Source organism: Ambystoma mexicanum, chromosome 4p (genome assembly GCF_040938575.1).
Source record: "Ambystoma mexicanum isolate Mex_15411 chromosome 4p, UKY_AmexF1_1, whole genome shotgun sequence".
Classification (NCBI taxonomy): domain Eukaryota; kingdom Metazoa; phylum Chordata; class Amphibia; order Caudata; family Ambystomatidae; genus Ambystoma; species Ambystoma mexicanum.
The window spans coordinates 96,065,349-96,086,047 of record NC_090927.1 but is presented as its reverse complement, the minus strand read 5'-3'; the positions used below and the strand labels follow the sequence as shown (position 1 = coordinate 96,086,047).

General features: G+C 46.0%; 1 protein-coding gene across 2 annotated transcripts in view; it reads right to left on the bottom strand.

Annotated features, from left to right (window-relative positions):
• Window positions 1-15,571, bottom strand: part of ZNF512 (zinc finger protein 512) — a 337,392-nt gene extending 321,821 nt beyond the window's left edge. For both annotated transcript variants that reach the window (XM_069605439.1, XM_069605440.1), the window contains exon 1: window positions 15,450-15,571. In XM_069605439.1, the coding sequence (XP_069461540.1) occupies window positions 15,450-15,485 (36 nt within the window). In that variant the 5' untranslated portion in view covers window positions 15,486-15,571. The remainder of the gene's footprint in view (window positions 1-15,449) is intronic.
• Between the last annotated feature and the right edge of the window lie 5,128 nt (window positions 15,572-20,699).

Below are 20,699 nucleotides of genomic sequence, written 5' to 3'. Positions count from 1 at the left end.
GGAACACCCCGTAGCCTACATGTCAAAGACTCTTTCTCCTAGCCAGCTCAACTATTCGGTACTGGAGAAAGAACTTCTGGCCATGAAACTAGCCTGTGAAGAGTGGCGCCATCTCCTACTAGGAGCCAGACATCCTTTTCTGATTAGGACCGATCATAAGAACCTCAAGGTACTACAAGAATTGGAGTATTCAAATTCCAGACAAACCAGGTGGGCACATCACTTTGCACAGTTTGAATTCCAAGTCTCGTATATCCCGGGATCCCAGAATAGTCTGGCGGATGCCTTATCCCGCAAAGACTTCACCAAGGAACACCTGGAAATAAAGAGGGAGTCCATGTTCAAACGCAACCAAATCCTGGCCTTTGTTGGTTCTTTCCTCAAAGAGGTGAAAACTGCCCTCACTCAGGAAAAACTTCAACTACCCCTACGTAATACCTCTCCTTTCCAACAAAGAGGTGACTGGTTTTTCTACAAACAGAAATTGTACATTCCCAAAGGTCCTCTTCGTTCTAGAATTCTGAAGTGGAGTCACGACTCTCGCTCGGCCGCCCATAGAGGACCCGAGAATACCCTGGAGCTTCTCTCTAGAACATTTCTTTGGCCAAATGCTAGAAAGGAGACATACGAGTATGTCAACACTTGTCCAATTTGTGCCAGAGCCAAGTACCGCCTGGGAAAACCGTTGGGTCTGCTCACTCAGGTCGAACTTCCAACTCGCCCCTGGGGTCTCATATCTACCGATTTCATTGTTGATCTGCTGGTATCGGAATCCTGTACCTGCATTATGGTCACGGTAGACGCCTTTTCCAAGTTGGCACATTTTTCTCCCCTTCCGGGTCTGCCCACTGCTGCGAAGATGGCGGAGGTTTTCTCTCGAGATATATTCAAGCTACATGGTCTTCCCGATAAGATAATCTCGGATCGGGGAAGTCAGTATATCTCGAAGTTTTGGACCGCCTTCTGCTACCGTTTGGGCATTGAAAGAGCTCTGTCTTCAGGGTTTCACCCAGAGACCAATGGTCAGACGGAACGCCTTAATGCAACACTGGAACAATACCTAAGGTGTTATATATCTCAGCATCAAGACAACTGGGTCTCGCTGCTTCCCACGGCGGAATTCTCATACAACAATACTAGACATTCCGCCACAGAACTCTCTCCTTTCTACTGCACTTACGGGGTTCACCCTCGTGCCGTATTTCCGGAGGTTCCCAGTTATACCAATTCCCCGACGGTGGAAGAGGTATTAGGGAATATTAAGGAGGCCCAGACTTCTGCTATGCGGAGTTTAGAGATTAGCAGAAGACGGACGAAATCCAGTGCCGATCAACATCGGAAAGAATGTCCAGTTTGGAAGCCAGGGGATCAGGTGTGGTTGTCCACCAAGTTTCTGCCTAGATGGACAAGGCCTTCTAAACTGTCTCCTCGTTTTCTGGGACCTTTCACTATTATCTCTAAAGTAAATCCTGTAGCTTTTCGCCTTCGGCTTCCCTCCTCTCTTCACCGCATTCACCCGGTCTTTCATTCCTCTCTTCTCAAACTTTACCACCCCGACCTTCACCAGAGAACCATTCCCAGATCTATCCTAGCACGGTCATCGGAGCCTGATGAATATGAGGTATCTAAGATCCGTGATTCCAGGTATTATCGCGGACGTCTTGAGTACCTTCTGTCCTGGAAGGGATACCCGGAGTCGGAGGACTCATGGGAACCGGCTTCTCAGGTTCATGCACCAAGGTTGTTGGCTACCTTTCACCGCCGCTATCCGTGGAAGCCTGGGGCGGTTAGGTGGGGAGGGGGTCATACTGTCATCCGCAACCGCTACCGCGGGTGGCGGCTCCTTCCACGTTGGAGGCTCTCCGGCAGGTAGAGCGATTTAGTCCCCTCTTTGTGTCTAGTACCAAGCCACGACCAATCACAGCACTGCCGGTAGTTTATCTGCCATTCAAGCCCGGCAGTCGCTGCGTTTCAACCGTTGCTGGTTCTCGCTCCAGCGGCTCTGGTTTTTGCGCTCACCAGCGTTTGCCCTCTGCTAGCCTCGCCTTGCAGCGGGTCTGCCTTGCTTGCTCGTCCCTCCTCTTTGGGATAGGAGTTCTTTTCTTCTTACCTGTCTGCCGTAGGATACAGCGGCGGCCTTTTCTTTCTGCAGCGTTTTCCTTGCCGATCACTCGGCACTTCTTCGCTTTCTCTTTCTAGTCTCGCCGCTCCGGCGGCGGGCGTTTTTTGTCCTCCCGCTTTGCCGCTCTGTTCTCTCGCGGCTCTCCAGTTTTTCCCTTTTTTTCTCTGTCCATTGTTTTCTCTTCTGTATTTCTCTTTTTCTCACCGCACCTATCATATCCTTGGGCCTGGTTTCCTCCACCTCTCTTTGGAGTATTGGACTTCCCTCCTGAGTTTCTACCCGGTGGACCACGCATCAGCTTCCAGTTCCTACTGTATTCCAGTTCGATCGTCACCTACCTCATTGCCAGAACATCCTAAGGGTTTTTTCCCACTTGTGGGTTTTTTTCCCCTTTGTCCGGCCTGTTCCCGGTCAAGGGGTCCCAGGACGGCTGTCAAGTCAGCGGTCACTGTGGCTTCTCACCGAGACAGGCAAGTGCTACCTAAAAAAGAACAGGACTACCTGAGCCGGCGGAATCTACAGAACGCAGGCGACTCTGAGGACTCAGGTGAGGAGAGTGTGGAGGGAAGGGAAGAGAAAGGAGTCATACAGCTTTCACAGTCACATAGGGTTCCTGTTCCTTGACCCTTTTTTGCCTGGTTTGGGGGTTGGATGTCGGTTCCGGTCTTGCTCCTAGCCTTAGGGGTTCAGCCTCTCTCTGGTCCTTTCCTTCCTTACACTCTCCCTGACCAGTTTCTTTGTCCCTTCTTCCTTGACTTTGGGTTCCTGCTTCCTGTCTGCCCCAGGTGTCCTGGTAATGACATTGCCTTGCGGGTCCCCTTTCAGTTGTCCTTCCTCTGGCTGATCCTGTCTGCCTATCACCTCCGGTTTGGACATTTGCTCAAGTTTGATACCAGCATTCTTCAACACCTTGCCACTACATCCGAACCAGATATCTACCAGCCCAGTACTACGCTGGAACGGCCTTCCCTGTCAGAGCTTGCACTCTTCTGGCACCACATTAAGATCCAGGGAAGCGTCCAAATTGTTGCGTCAGGAGTTGGTTCCCCTTCAGCCCTGTGCCATTAGGGCGGGAGTGGGGCTGACTTCTTGCGTCATCTTTCTTCGTACTACCAATCGACCGACAGACTGGCATCACCTCAACGTGCATCTCCTGAAAGCTCAGGTACGCAACGTCCCAGGGAGGTACACCTTAACATAAACTGTCCCTCACACTAAAAATGAGGTGCAAGGAAATGTCTCTCAGCGCTCACTACGTTTATGGAGTCCATGGCAGCGCCGCTGTTTGCGAGGAAGGACTGGATCCAGGTGACCATTTCAGGTGAGAATTAAGCTACTGTAGTCAGATGTTTGGTTAAGATCTTGTGATCAACTAAATTGAACGCAGCTGACTGAACAAGCAGGAGGAGAAGAGCAGGGTTCCCATTATCCTTGGATTTTTAAATCCAACAAGGCTGTCTCAGTCCCATGTCTTGGTCTGAAATCGGATTGTCGGAGACCTAGCAGGTTGTTTGCCTTCAAGATGGTTTTGAATTTGTATATATACCGCTTTGTCTAAAATTTTCAGCAGAAAAGGCACAGTAGTTATGGGTCTGAAATTGGGTCGGGATCATTTATATTTTTATTTTTTTTATTTTTAGGAGGGGCGTTAATGAAGGATGTGATGAAGGGAGCAAATTCCTTTGCCCCCTCTTTTATGATAGTGGCTGGACAGATGTCGCCTTGGCATCTGGAAGGTTTTAGGCTACGAATGATTGCTACAACTTCCGTCGTGGTTACAGGAGTGAAACTGAATAGGCTACAGGGATTGGCGGTGGTGATGTGAGGCTCACTATGTATAGTGTTTGGTATGAGGCTACGTATTTTGGCTTGTAATAGGGAGATTTTGTCTACAAGTAACTTCTGAATGTTGGCACACCATGAGGCATCTTTGGTACAGGATTCCGGAGGAGAGATGGGAGACTCCAACTCTCTGAGAATGGTGAAGAGCTCTTTAGTACTAGATTTGGCATTCTGAATTCTAGCGTTGAAGGTATCGCTTTTTGTTTTCAATGCTGAATTTTTTCTTACTCAGGATTGAAGGGTTTTTTCTCCAGGGCGCTTCACAAGAGTGATGAGGCAATTGTTTCGGGTTAATGAAGGCAGTGCTTGCAGGTAGCTAGGAATAGGGCAGGTGGTATCCTGAATGGCAAAGGAGATGATGTGGTGGTCAGTCCAGGCACAAGGAGAATTGGAGAGTATCTCGGTATTACAGTTCATGTCTGCCAGCCAATCCAGAGTTCTACCTTTGTTATGTGTTGGTTCAGAGATAAGGTGTGTAAAGCCTAGCTCAGGCCGTGTGTTCTCTAAGGCTATGGCATTGGTATCTTGGATGTCATAAAGGCATAGCTTAAGGTCTCCCAGAAGCATAATTTGGGAGCTTGGTTTGGTGTTATGGGTGAGAAGGTGAGTGATGTCTTCCTCAAATGAGGAGATAGGAACCGGTGGTCTGTATAGAAGGTGGATGAGTAGTGTCTGTCGTGGAGATGGGAAGTTTGACAGCGAGAAGTTCTCCTGCCGAGGTTTGTTAGGCACTTCTCTGATGCAAAGCTGGTGTTTTGAAATAAATGATACCCCACCCCCCTGCCAGTAGTTCTATCAGATCTAATGATAGTGTAGTTGTCTGGTAGTGCTAATGTGAGGGAAGGTCCTGCGGCTGGATGTTTCAGTGACTGCTAAGAAGTCAAGGTTATTGGTTGAGATGAGGTCTGCTATATTTAATGTGTGGGCAGTCAAAGGCCTGGCATTGACAAGGGCTCCTTTGAGGTGGGGGGCTGAAGTGAGTGGAAGGCTGGTGGATATGTTGGAGGCCTTTTGGGATAGAGTGTTGTTGGAGATGATAGGATCTTTAGTGGCTTTGTTTTGTTTGTTTGTTTTATTTGCTTATATAGCTCGCTGAACCCTGAGGTAGCTAGGCGCTTGTCTTGTGGAGCTGGTTACATACAGGGTATAAATACAGAAACAGGAGAGAATAGAGATAATATACAGGCATATAGAAGATTGCATGGGAGAGGAAGTTACAATAGAAGCAGTACAAGAATATACAATAAAAGCATTACATTAATACAGGAATTTACATGTTGAAGACTTGTAGTAGACATTTTTACAAAATAAACCGACAGTGTATAGTTTCATATATGTACATTAGGTGGGAGGGATGTTGGCGAAGAGCCAGGTTTTGACTTTGAATCAGAAGGCTGGGAAGGAGTGTTTGTCTCTTAGCGCTGGGGGCAAGGAGTTCCAAGTTGTAGCAGCTAGGACTGGGAAGCTGGTTCCGCCTGATTTTTGGAGTCTGTATTTAGGAATGCTAAGGCAGTGGGCATAGTTGGCTCTGGTGGGTCTAGATGTGGTCTTTGTGCAGAATTTGTCGGCAAGGTATTTAGGGGCGGTGTTGTCGAAACATTTGTGGGTGATCATGAGAGTTCTGAAAGTGAGTCTGTCTTTTATGGGGAGCCATTTGGCCGTCTGTCTTGCATGGGATATGTGGTCAGTGCGTGGAATGTTTAGGGCTGCTCTGAGAGCGTTATTTTGCAAGATTTGGAGTTTGTGGATGTTTTTCTTACTGGTACTTAGATATAGGGAGTTGCAGTAGTCAATTGATAATATCAGTGCTCTTGCTAGTATGATACAGCTTTGTGTGGATAGGTAAGGTCTACAGGCAGTAATTATTTAGTGGTGTTGGCCGAGGAGGAGGCTGTAGCATTAACTTGCCTTGAGTGACAGGGTGGAGTTAAGGTACACCCCTAAAGTTTGGCGTTTTTGGAGACCGTGATGATGTTTCCGTCTATATTGAAAGAATTGTACTGTAGTTGAGTTTGTTGAGGCGTTGTTTGGAGCCAATGAGTAGGAGCTCGGTTTTGTCATCGTTTAGACAAAGCCTGTGCTCGGCCATCCAGTCCTGGATTTTGCTGTAGATTTCATTTAGGCGTGAGGTGTCCTTCTCGCAGGAGCCTGAGAGCGTGACGAGGATCTGAGTATCATCAGCGTAGTTGGTGTATGGAAATTTCATGTCTTTTTCCTATTTTTGGGAGTATTTGCCAATTTCTAGGGAGTAAAAGTGTCCGATAGACCCCTTATCTGTAGGGCTGCTCATACTGCATTTCAATCGGTGTCACAATAATACTGATCAAATGATGGACACACTGCAGCACAATAATTTTGTTTTTAATTATACAGGGCTGGCTCCTATATTGGGAATATCTTGCAACTAACTTTTGGCCTTTTCCTGCCAGATTTAAAAAAATGGTAAAGCTCACCAGGGCTGGTGTTTCACAATGCCACGTTTCTTGTAAGCAGAGGCCATCGAAATGGTTGAAGTCTAAATCACCCTTACCAAATAAATGGACAAAGCCACTGGTATTCCAACTTCCAAAAACCACGTGAGGGGACTCTACTTCCTCCTCAGGCTTTAGACAATATAATCTCGAACTCCCAGTTGCCAGAGTGCCTGCTTGCCAGCTCCAATTTTCTTCCTCCAACCCTGGCCATCTTTGCTCCTGAATACCTCTCCCACCCTTTGGCTGGTTACTGCCTTCCACCAGGATGCAGTATCTCAGATTTGTTTTTAGTAAACATATGATGGGAGTAGATTGGTTTGGCTTTTGTTTGCCCTCATCCCCCCCCCTTTCCCAGGACTTTGTTTTCACGATTCTAAGGGCTGGTATTTTTGGAGGAAATCCTCTGTCTCCTTACCATTTGTGATTTCTGTGGACTTTTTTTCTTTTAGTTCAAATTTTGTTACTGAGAAGCCTATTGGGAGTAATTACATTGCCTCCATCAATAATAGATGTTTAATCACAACAGAGGAAAAGTAAATTACGGCTTATCCAGCCAAGCTTCTTTGGGGAATTCAACCAGTTGGAGGTCCTTTGACTGGATCCACCTTAGGTTTGGGATACAATGGAATAGCTGCAAGTTTTTGTTCAGAATTACATCGTCATTTATATACAATACTCAAGAGCAGTCAGAAAGTATCAAATTCCATTTCTTTGCAACAACCCTTCCATTGTCTCCTGACAATGTCGGCTTTTTTAGATTACCAGGTTTTTTCCGCCTCTTTGGTCGTTCGTTTTACTGGATAAATCCTTCCTCCTTTGTTCCATTGTCTTGAATGAGACGACCTTGTTAGCAGCCCCTTTTCTTTCCTTCTCAATTCGATAGAAGTTATAGTGTACGACAGGGGGGGGATGGGCCTCCGCCCCTCTGGATGCCCTGTTGATCCTCGCCCCTGGTGGCACTGAATCAATTTTAAGCGCTCTAGCGTATTCGTTCTTAAATTGCTCATCAGATCTTTCATTATCTTCATTTCCGTCATTTTCCTCCCTGCTGCTTTGTTCCACAGAACTGTAATCATCGTGTGCCCCCCCCCCCTCTGCATGTCTACTTCATCCTCTCCCTCTCTGATCTATACTGCCCTAGTCGTCAGGCTATGTATATGTTGACAAGATGATTAGGTCCAAGTCCTCATCTTCCTCATGGACCTCCACCTATTTGACAGCTGGCCTTTTTCAGCTCTCTGGGAGACCGCCCCTGTTTGGTGCGTTTAAATTAGTGATTTTTTGTCTGACCCTATGGTTTCACCATTGGTTTTGGGGAGTGATCGGTTTCTCAATAAGGAGATTTTTTTAAGAGGGTGGCGGAGGTTAAGAAACTCTTGGATTTTGTATCCTTTACATCGCTTTATTCTCCCGCTTCTTATTTTTGGAAAGTTTCATCTTTAGAGATTATCTCTGACTTTGTGGGGACCTATCAGCTTTCTGTGAGGCCGTCCTCCCATCCAACAGTCTGGAGAATCCCTCAAATTTCTTCTGAGGATTGCTCAAACTAGGCTCCTCGGTCGTGGATACGGCTCCTAACTTTCCCGTAAGCTTTCCTAATTCTCTTTGTTCACTTGTAGCCATCGTACGTATGGTTTCCGGGTTTTCGTAGCAGCTGCCGTCACTGGCCTCACCCTCAATAAGGCCTGGAGGAGTGTTCGCCATATGCATTGAATCGTGGCCCTGTTTATTCTGCAAGGGAATCGAATTCAATGGATCTACTTGCATCAGTTCAAAGGGCCTCTCAACTGCGTTCGATATACGCATATTCTTCCTTTTCTGCTTCAAGTGGTGTTTCCATCATTTGTTTCTCCTGGTCAAACCTTTTGTTTTTTTCGTTTATTATTGGGTTGATGATACTATGTACAATATTAGTAATCTGCGCAGAATTTTTATCCAAATTGCCTTGTAGCGCAGTTATGAATACTTTCACAAATAGAACCTTGGAATGGAGCATTGCCATTACAGTTGTTTGATCTCTTATCTGATCACTCAAAGTTTCATAAAGTTTCATAAAACACGCCATTGTGATCGAGAAAGCTGCTATCTAGCCTGTATCAATCTGTTCTGCGACTTGGGCTACCGCCATGTCCAGTAAGAGATCTCGGCTGAAAGAACTTTATCTACATTCCGATGTTCTCCACTTGCCGCCGATGTTCTGGGGCGACTTATATTCTGGCAGCGTAAAGGGCTCAGTTGCAGGCTTTTGTCAGGCATCAATTTGGCCCTTTTATTGCTCATGCTCTTCCATAGTTGCCATTTTACGATAAGTTTGAATATCAAGGGCCCAGGACCTAAAGGCACTGGGGATGGGTGGTCACTCCCGAGTAATTACATTTCGGTCCTCCGCCTGGCTCTGTGCGTCTTCGCTCCCCCTACTTTCAGGATGATTGGTCACACCCCGTGGGGGAGGCTTGACTAACCTCAGTAACCAAGTCTGTTACTCCCAGCCTGTCCAAGACAGCACGGTCCGGCACCTCCTCTGCCATCGCCTGACTAGAGGTGGCCGGTACCGCATAATCCATAGTTCCAATGTTTCCTCCAGCCTTACCCTCAATTAATTCAGTTCTCTTGTCTATTCTGCGATTAAAAAAACGTTGGTTCGACAATAGATTACTCGAAGTGAGGCCGCTTGGCTCCCATATTGATTTAAGTGCCAGTTGTGATTGTTTTATTTATTAATGTTTTATTTATTAACCCTTTATTTCTGTTTTCAAACTTATATATTGCAGGAGGCTGGGTAATCACGAATGACCAGGAGTCAATCCCCGACTCATTCTGTCCAGGCCTATCTGCCATTACAACTATCTCCAGAGAAACCAGTGACAACGGGTTGCTATACAAGTCCTCTGTCAATTTGGCAGATTGTCCAAGGAAGACGTTGCATGTGAGGGCCAGTACGGTGTACCCCTCTTGGCGTAGGAGGCTCAAGACCTTCGCCAACATGTTGCAGGGGGGAAGCTGCTCTTGCGCCGAATTTCTACCCTATTCTTAAAAGGGCAATCCCCTTGAATTCTTGGGCCTTGGTCGTCAATTGGCCGCCCTCTGAGCCAAGATTGTGTGCACACTCCCTCAGCTGCTTTCCTATAACTTCGTTTCGGCGTGGAGCTATAAAGTTTTCCACTTCCACGCCCAATTCCAGGTCATCCAAAAACTATCAGTGGGGCAGGAGATCTCATGGACCGCACCCCTCTCCTTCACCATCTCCATTCTTCCAAACGGGCCGATTGCATTACCTGCTGAGCACAGATCCTTAAATAGTAGCTTGGATCAAAGGGTCGATGCCCCGCAGTCTCCAAGTTGACAATGGGGCCTGAATGGTGGAAATAATACTTGTAAACGTGTTGAGTGCTAACGATTTTACAGTTCCGCACAGCAGATGAGGCAAGAAGGATATGGGATGGGATGTAATGCAGCGTTAGTGCAGGTCAGTTCAGGCGGTCCCCTGTAGCTGTGTCCAAGACAGCCTACAGGAGAACGAAAGACTCAAAAAGGGAGAGACTTCAATCTGCCGTACTCATGTGGAAACTACTCCAATCGCGGCAGCTGAAACAACCACAGCTCTCTGATCGCCTGCTGATGCTGATATTAATGCTGCTGCTGTCTGTAGACTGCAGACTGCTCTCAATTACACACCGCTTTGCGGTTAACAAGAGATTTAGTAGCAAGTAAAAGGGGGTGGAGCTCCTCTCGCTCAACACAGCGTCCCCGAATTTAAGCTGCAGCGTGACTCCACAGAACTCAAACAGGGAAAATAGCAACCTGCTGCAGACTGCTCCCACTTGCACACCACTTTGTGAGGACTTTGATGATCAGGCTTCTCTCTTGAAATCTGTAGCAAATGTTGAAAGTACCTACTTGTAAATGAGTTGAGTAACATTAGTTTTGTAATAGAACACGTTACAAAAGTGCCTAAATGTTAATAATTGCCTTTAAGTTGCTTGTTGCTTCTTTAATAAGTATAGACATTATTTTGCCAGCTTTGAACTCTGGTTCACTCTTCTAAAAAGTAATAGAGTTGGTAGTGTTTTATCATTCCTAAAGTGCTGTTCTCATTCTACTCGATCTCTCCTCTGCTTTTGAAACTGTCAACCACTCCATCCTCATAAAGCGGCTCCATGATACCCTTGGTACCTCATAACGGGCACTGGGCGGTTGACCTCCTTCATCACTGACTGTCCCTCCCAGATCATCCTGGGTTGTTCGACCTCACCCACTTCTATCGCAACCTGTGGCGTTCACCAGGGCTCTATCCTTTCGCTTTGGCTCTTTAACGTCCATCTCTTCTATCATGCTCACCTTATCGCCACTTTCTCACTGCAATTACAGTTTTATGCAAACGGCACCCAACCCTTCTTCAGACTACCCTCTGCATCTCTTCCTACTTCCTCTGTCATCCCTGATTGCATGTCCGCCATCCAGTTTTGGTGCACCTCGAATGATCTCAGTCACAATGCCAGCAAGACTGAGATTCTTCCCATCAGGAGTCCTGAACGCTGTATTCTCCCTTGACTCTTGCCACCATCTATGGGCTCCCCTCCCTATGAAACCTCTGAGTTATCTTCGACTGCTCTCTATCTTTCATTCCTCACATCTTGGACCTTGCCAAGAAGGCCCACTTCCAACTCTAACTCCTCAGAGGCATCCTCCCTTTCCTCAAAAGCTTAATGTCTCCAGAGCTCTGGTACTCTCCAGGCTGGACTATTTTAACAGCCTCTTCCTCAATCTACCTTCTTCTCTCTGCCCTCTCCAGCTAATCCAGAATAGGCCAGCAAGACTTATCCTTGGCCTCAAGCCCAGGGACTGTATCTCTACAGCCCTAAAATCTCTCCATTGGCTCCCGGCTGCTGCAAGAATCGAATTAAAATCCCTCTGCATCACCCATAAGGCCTTCTGGGGCCAGGCACCAGGGTATCTGCGGCTTGCTCTCAACAAATACTCTCCTTCCAGATCCCTCCGATCCTCTGGCTCCAACTCTCTGCTTGTCAAGCGATTCCCTAAGCAAAGAGCAGGTGGACATTCTCTTTCCTCGGCTGGGTCCCTCCTCTGGCACAGACTCCCCCTCTCTCGCCATAATGAGCCATATCTCCTCAAGTTCCGCAAGTACCTCAAGACCTTCATCTTCTCCTCCTCCTTCTGTCTCTCCCTCCCGTGCTAAACCCCCACAGTCGCTGTGATTAGTGGCCTGGGCCATGTGTCCTTCTGGGTCCTGGCCTTCTGTCCAATCGCCCGCAGTGCCCGTCCTCCCCCGCACGTGCCTTCGGGCACCAATTGGCCTGTTATGTCTCAAAGGCCTCCACTTATTGTGTTGGCTGGTGACCCCACTTCCACCAAGTGGGCACTGCCTGGCACTAACCTGTTGCCTTGGAAATGGCTCTCTGCCACTCCACCCCGCCCCCCTCTGTGGAACCTCTAGCACTTACCGCCTCCCCTGTTCCTTCTCTCTCTCTCCGCACTTGCACGCTCCGAATGTTCACAAGGCCTCAAAGGACCACTATTTTATTTGTTGCTCTTTCACTGCATTGTCCACAAGGCTTTCTGGGGTCTGGTACCTACCTATCTGCAACAATGCCTACCTAAATTCTGTGCCTCCCGAGCCCTACGCTCATCTACATCCAACCTTCTGTGAGTGAACCGGTTCTCCAAGCAGAGATTTATCTAGATCCTCAGCAGAGGCCTCCCTCTGGAATAGCCTCCCTGCCACCTTCCGTCTTGAGCCTAAGCTCCTTAAGTTCCAGAAACTCTTCAACACTTTCCAACTCCTCTTCCCCTCTACCCTGCTAACCTATCCCTCTGCTCTTTCCCCCTCTCCCTCCGTTGTCCGTACAGTTTGTTTACTGGCTTCTGCGGCACAGGTCCCGGGCAACCCCGCCAGTCCTCTTGCACTCACCTGCAGGCCCTGTACTCGCCTCACCATCACTTGGAGCAATAGCCCAAGAGAGTGGCTCTCTGTGCTTACCCCAGTCTCCATCAAATGGAAGAACTTGGATCCCGAATGAACCTTGCCCAAAGAGTCTGTTCCCCATCTTCACTCCTTAATTGCACTTGGAAAACTGCAGAATCGTCAGACCAATTTGCTGTTGTCTCAAATGTTAATTGTATCACATGCACTTACTCTGGCTGTGCAGACTATTATCGCTTCAGAATTTCAAGGGCTCTGAACGACTGTCCCCCCCGCCCCCCACCATGTTCCCATCAGCACTTTCAAACACTTGCCTGTGTATAGGCGCTTTACCACTGTTATATTCCATTGTCTTGCTGTGCCCCATTCTCTTCCCTTTCCCAGTGAGTGCTTTGAAACAATTCCTTCATGCCCAATAAAATAAATAAAAGCCTTCCTATAGGATTTACCCACCTTGACTAGTTGTGTGCACTTCGAAATGTGTGGTATTGGGTTTTGCTTTCCCTGATCTGCTTTAGCGCATTCCTAAAACAGCCTTGACGTTAATCCTTCTCTTGCCCTCTAGGAAGTATATAAGTTACACTAGCTCTGAACTGTTTTATAAAAGGTAATACTGGTAGTGTAACCGTATCCATTCTTGATAGAAGAAAGTTACATATTTTGCAAGAGATCCTTGCAATACTGTTGGTCTAATAGGTGTGTCTACACTAGAATAACACATTATATAGTCAGACCAATAGGGTCTACTACCCTTGAATTACTTATTGTAACCTAAAAGTAACTAACCTGGTTTTATTGCCCAAGAATAGCATATTGCCTTTCTGAATATACAACTATAGGTTTGCCTCACATTGAACTGCTGAATGCTATTCTTAATACAGTTACACCTTGGTTTGTACACCATAGGTAGTGTGTTGGGTTCATAAATGTGTTTATAACTTATGTGATTGCCCCAGATTTATCTTGGCCTAATGTATTTAAAATAAACCATTATTTTTATAATACTTAGTGTATCAGTGTTTCTTTGGAGCTCATGTATACTATAATGTCTTTGTACCGACCTACAGCCCTCTCTCCTAAGATAAGCCTGACTGCTTTGTCCATGCTACCTACATTCTCAGTTGGTACAGCCATATACTTAGAGTGAAGTTTTTGTACTGCCGCAGATATGGTTTTTATGAAGGCTTGGTAGGACTACAGAAAAACTGGTCTTCTTAACAGGCGCCCCTGCCTATCAACTCACAAAGTTCCAAAGGGTCCAGCACTCAGCAACTGGGCTCCTCCTCACCCTTAACCCCATGGAGCACACCACTTCCCCCTCCACCCCTCTGTGTCCTCCACTGGCTCCCGGTCTGAGGACAGTTCACTTTCAAAGCCATGTGCATCACTCACCGAGCCCTACACTAGTCAGCCCCAAAATACCTTTAACAGAAAATCACCATCCCAATAGATACCTGCCCTCAGGTACTACTCTCCTGGCGGTAATATTCTCCTTCAAATCTACCAACACTGGAGGCTCCTCTTTCTCAATCTAAGCACCCACTATCTGGAACTCTATGCCGCTTAACATCCGACGCATGGAGGAACACCTGGCCTTCCTGAAGACATGGCTATTCCCCACGGCACCCTGACTAACCCTGCCCCTTTTGAGGTATCTATTCAACCCAGGACGACTGGGGCAGAAATATATTCCCATGCAATAACCAATATACGGTAAGAATTGCCAAAACTAATCTGATTAAATATAACCAGTAGAAAACAGGAGATAATCCACACTGCAGATACAAGACCAAGAAGCCAGCAACAGCCGACTGGTACGTATTGCACTCCATACTTATGGAAGTTAGCCAAAGGCAAGGCTACTCACCGGCACACATATGCAACATTACGCCTTTACCGAACAACATACTGCACAACCCCTCAGCCATTAGAATGCAGTGATCCCCCACGACATAAATGTAGTCTAGCTGGACAAAATGCACTTCGACTTCTACTACTCTCACACACCAGCAAGTGTTACATCAATTCTGGTTAATTCAGCATAGTTTTTTCCAAGTGCTTGAAAAAACTTAGCCGATGCAACGAAATCCAGCACAAAACTGAACACAGAAACGGAACTATCAGGGAAACGAACATGCCTTGAAAGTACCATTCACAACAGTTTCATAGTTGCCAACATGACCCATTGCAATATGAAAGTGCTTATCCTGTTCTGTCTTTCTTTGCATCCCGTGACTTGTAGTCTAGAGTTTTATAATATGGAACTACAAGTCCCAGAACACAAAGAAAAACCGTGACTGGATAAGCACCTACTAATTAGAATGGGTTATGCTGGTAACTATGCCGTTTCCCTACTCAGACCGCTCTACTTGCTCCTATGAAATGGGCAGTGCTGGGGCCGAGCTTTCAGCAGAATGTTCTTGTCAGTCTTTAGAGAGCAACGCGGTTCCCTCTAAATGTGCACCTGCAAAAGGTTACTCTGCCACACCCAAAAGGGGGTTGGGTAACTAGGGCGGAGATAGGTCACTCGCTGGGAAAACCATATATGTGAGTGGAAAGGAATATGTGAAAAGTCACTCGCAGGGTGCAGGGGTGGACGGACCATTAGAGCCAGAACAGGGAGGCTCGGATCAGTGTGGCACGAGGAGTCTGGTCACTTGAGAAAGGGCATCATTCTCATATAAAGTCGTGGCAAGTACTTGTACTTGTAGGGTAGCTACCCAGCCCTGCTGCTTTGCATTGCAACTTGCAGTCTTGTATTGTAAAAGGTAAAGCTAAACTACAACTGCCAGAGTGCAAAGGGAAATAGCCTGGCTGGGCAGGCTACACCCACTTTTCATGGGTCTAGCTGGCAGCACTGTGCAGCAACGGCAGATAAGAGTCGGGGGATAGATGTTAGTTGATAAGGAAAGTGTGGGTCCCCGAAGAGGATATGTCAGAAGGGAAAGATCCCGGGGTAATGATCATTGATGTGGCAGGGATCACTTCACTTGGTGTATAACTTATAACGTTGCTAGAAACCACACAGCGCCGCTGCCCTTTACTCGGTATGTACCCGCTCGCGGCTCACCTTGGCCTTCGCCGCACACCTCTTCCCGGGCGGCATTATGATAACAAACACTGGACTCTGAAGCTGCTGAACATTGGTGTGACCTCACTTAAAAGCGACATTATAACCAAACTAACGCAGGGCGTCGCACAAAAGTGACATCAGAGGCGCCACAATCACAATAGTTTCTGAAGAGGGGCAGCCTCCAGAAGACTAGACCGCTTAGGACGGTTGGTGTGGCGGCCATATTGGTTGTGGACCTTATAACGACGGGTCATCTATGGGCTCGCGCGGACCATCAAGGTGAACCTCCTTTAGGAATAATGATTTCCCATGTTGTGACGCCCTTATACCGTATGACTTGTTGACAACATATATGCCAACATTATCCATTTGTTCGTTCCATTGAGGAGATTTTAATCCAGTTCTGGTTTACTTTGCATTCTGGTGATTTACATGAGGAGATCTGGGGCAGGTTCCTGGATGTGACATAAACACATGTCCCATTTAGTTATTTGTGTTATACAAGTTTCAATAAAAATGTGAATACAAAAAGACGTTGCATTCTGGGATCTGTAGTCCTGGACTTCCCAATTCTGACACCACCATTACAAATCCCAAAATGCAAAGTTAAAACCAGGCCTGGACTTTTGTCCCCAAATGGATAATATAGATTTTCCATACCAACGTTTTGGAAAGTCATGATACCATTAAAGACACAGAGGCAAAGTATTATGATATGATAGTTTATTTATAGAGCGCCTATACACAATGGGCCTCATTACACGGTAGGCGGTGAGCCATGGCGCTTAGCGCCATGGCTCATGCCGGTAAAATACCGGCACCGCCTTGGTGGAAAGGGGATTTACCGCCCCATTCCAAGGTTGGAGGGGCAGTAAATCCCCCTTCCGCCATTGCCCTTCCCCATTCCCATTTCTGCCCCATAGGGCTCTATGGGAATGGGGAAGGCGCTAATTACGGCACCGCAATTTTGCGGTGCCGTAATTAGCTCCGAGGTCCCGTTGCGGGTTGGATTTTAACGCCTGCAAAAAGCAGGCGTTAAATCCCCCAACCCGCAAAGGGACCTCGTAGTAAGGCGGTAAGGATTTACCGGTACCAGTAAATCCTTACCGCCATCCGTGTAATGAGGCCCAATGTGTTTCAAAGCGCTTCATGACAAGGGAGGGAACAAGGGAGAATACAAAACATTCTTACAGGCCATGAACAAAAGAATGTGAAATAACTATCATACTCAGCCCAGCCACATTTCAGATAGAGCAAGTGGTAAGACACAGACGGGAGGAGGGAATGGAAACAGACAGCATACATGCCAACCCTCCCGATTTAGGCGGGAGACTCCCTATTTTTGCGTGAAAAATAATGCTATTTTTCACGTCCTTTTGCCTAAAATTAATCTTTGCTCAATGCATTCCTATGGGAAAATCTTTGTCTCCCCATTTTTCTGACGTAATCTCCCGCACAGGTGGGTTGAAATGTTGGCATGTATGAGACAGGCGACTACTGTACTAGTCCTGACGACATTTCTGGTAGAACCCGAGAATTACAGGAGGTGATGTAGAGGGGACGAGAAAGGAGTGACAGGAGCAAAAGTATCATACTAGGCCTGACAACATTTCGGATAGGGCTGGAGAGGGAGGGGGGGAAACAAGTAAGGAGGGGGGGGGGGACAAACATTTGTAACTATCGTACTAGGTCCAGGGACTATTCAGATAGAATAAGTGCATAGAAAAAAAGTAAGGGGAGGAGAGGAGAGAAGGGGAAAAGGAGAGGAGAAGAGAACAGAGAATAAAACAATGAAAGAGCAGCATACATGCCAACATTCTGAGGCACCTAGGAGGGAGATTTCTCGAGAGAATTCAGGAGAAATTTATTTCCCCATAGGCATGCATTGGGGCTAGAATTGGGGCCCGCAAACGTTGCTGTAAACACATATTAAAAAACACAACATTGCCCTTGTAAAACCTATCAAACAATCTCTGGGGAGCTGAGGGGTGATGAGGATGGGATGGGATATGGCTGTAAGAAGCCAAAAAACTGGAGTTTTTGATCCCTGAAGTCTGCGAACAGTCTGGATGTTCGGGTACAGTCCTGTGATGTTCAGGAACACTTCAGATGTTCGGATACTTCTATGCCTATTTTTGCATTACAGGGTTGGTGAAAAGCTGTTTTTGGATGGCTTATAACTTTGGTGCCACTCAATGAAACTGCATGACATTTTAGAATTTCATTCTAGACCTGGTTCTGAATGGTTGTGGAAAGTGAGCCACTGTTTTGTCAAGAGGGAACAAAAGTAGAGGGAGGTGCCAAAATATTGTAAAGGCTTATAAATGTGGTGCCATTTGACAAATCTATACAAAGGTTTGCAAAAAGATTTTAGATATAGATATACATGTTTTTGTAAAGTTTGATGACATTCTGTCAACACGGGGCAAAATTAGAGGGGGTCTCAAAATATTGTAAGGGCTTATAAATATGGTGCCATTTCATGAATCTACACAAAAGTTTGCAAAAAGATTTTAGATCTAGATATACATGTGTTTGTAAAGTTTGGTGGGATTTTTGTTACGATGGGGCTAAATTAGAGGGGGGTCTCAACATTTATAGATGGCTTATAACTGTGTTGCTGTTTGACGAATGTGAACACAAGTTTTCAGAAAGAGTATAGACCCAACCTTGAATGTTTGTTTAAAGACTGAATCGATTTTGTCTAGTGGGGTTAAGTTATATGACTATTGTATGTACATACATTTTGACACTTTTGAAAAAATAAAACATGCATGATTTTCTAGCAAACAGGTGTAAGGAGCATTGTCAAGGACCTTAAAGAATGGTTTTGCAAATGTGCCCGTGTTTTATTTTTTGACAAGTGTCATAATGTAGGTACAAAAAATAGTGATATAGGTGACTGAGGTATAGCCTGTGGCCGTGGGCAGATTGTCCGGGTCATGGCATAAGGTCATGACCCGGACAATCTGGCTACTGGCCATGACCACGAGGACCAGCTGGCTATGTGGTAAAGGTATTCGAAAGTGGGATAGGTTTGAAAGGGAATAAAATATGCTTGTGGTAATATGGTCATAGGATTCTCTCTTTGCCTTCTGAAGGCTGCCATGGAAAGAGAAGAGGGGCTCTGTACGGAGCCCCGCCTTCCCTTTCCATGTTGGCCATCTTGGAAAAGGATTTTCCTTCCTACAGTGGGACACCGCAGGTGTAGGAAGAAAAATCATTTTTTTATCACGTTATCACGCCGGGTTCCCACTTTGCTTTGCTTGGGCTGATAACTTGGACAGCCGGGCCGTTCTCCCCCATTCCAGTCCCTGGAACCGGCGATGAACGCCACATTATTCCCATTAGCATAACACAAAATGCTAACGGAAATGTTGGAAAATCTCATTGAGAAATGTAAAGTAGATGGCGTTTTGTTCTATTTTTTAACTGTGACAGGTGGTTCCTAAAGGAACCTTTCTTTTGTTGTTTTTTAATGTATTTTTCTATTGCATGAGAGGTTAGAACGTATGGTGGGGAGGGAAATGAGGGAAGAGGCACCAAGCACTAATATGGAGTGGCATGTGAATAGGGAGAAGATGCTGTGTGTGTGTTACTTCTAAGATAGGGGGCAGTGTTTCTCATGCTCCTTGATTACAGCTTCAAAAGCACTTCGAAATTACTTCTCCCTGCAGAGTGGTGTGTTGCAGTTTATACAGAGGACTGTTGTCTTCGAAAGATATGGATCAACAGCCTCTTTTATTGCTTGCAAGGTAGCTGGTGGGATTTTGTGTCCCACAGAAGTAAGCTGTGTGGTAACAGTATTGGCTGAGGAAGATGAGGTGGAGGAAGACAGCCTACTACTTGCTAAGAAAGGAACAACCTTTCTAAGAGCATTGCGGTGGTTGGATTTTGTGTGGTGGCGCATGGAGGTGGTCCCGTAGGAGTACTGTCCAAGTTGTCCGCGACTGAGTTGTACTCAGTGCATTTCACTTTGGTAGCTTTAACGTTTGGTGCATTCCCAACAGTGGTAAAGAACTGCCACGCCCATGATTCTCTCTGGGTGCTAGATGTAGGCACTTCCTCTACCTCATCTTTTTGGTACTCTTCATTGTCTTTGGAAATACTGCGCTTTTTCTGGCTGGTGGTGGCTCTTGGGGAGGAGGGATGGCAATAGCTGATGCAATTTTTAAGATAAATAGCAGCTTTGCTAATACTCTTCCAAGTATGTGCTTTGTACTAGATTGTTAATGGATAATGAGTAAGAATAGGTGTAGAAGCTGTGCAAGGCTAAATTTTGAGCTTGAACGTTCCTAGATCAGTAGAAAATGCAGTTCCGGACTGTCCTCGAAGGAAGCACCTAAATGAGAAGTGCAGATGTGTTCACGGACACGTCATTATGCCACGCACGAGTGCATGGTCACGTGGCACCGTCCAGAAGGTGCGCAATGAAGCCAGACGTTCATGGACTTCGACAGATGCAAAAACAGTGGAAGAAGTTGCAAAACGTGTATAGAAGTGTTAAAAATGATTGTAGAAGGTGGGAAATGGCAGTTTTAAGGTGAAACTTTGTAAATTGGACAGAAACCTTGCTATATTGGGGTAAGAATGATATTAGTAAGTTGTAGGAAAATAGCATGCACTGGTAAAAACCCATGAAATTCACTGAAAAAGCTAAGCAACCATAACTCGCGCCACCACAGTGGGCTTCTAAGATTAACACCCAGGACATCAAAGATGACATCACAAATGTCATTGATGACATCACTGATGACATCACATGTGAAATTAATTTTGATGTAAAGTCCCTACAAGGGGTTGTGTTTGTAATGTTGGTAACAAGATGTCAGGGGTGATTGGGGAGACCTATCACAATCTACTTAATCTATTAAAGAATGTACTAATCTATTGAAGTGTTGTTGTTAATACAGGCAATGGCTGCAGCATGCACCATAGAAGTACAATATTTATAATCTTGTAATTTTGGATAGTAAAATAATGAATGCTACCTTATCTGAGTTTTGAGTAATGCAGTTATGTAATAACCAGCTAACAATTCAAGACTTACTATACACCTGTGCTAGTAAAAACAATATATATGAAGATACACAATGCATACAAATCAGAGGCACATACAGGGAAACTAAAGTAAGGAAGAAAGAAACAGCATCATCAGAAAATGTTAATAACATTAAAGTTTATCTTCATGTATACAAAAGAGTTGAGTGTTTGAGGCCTGCTTATTGCCCCATGTATGTGCACCAT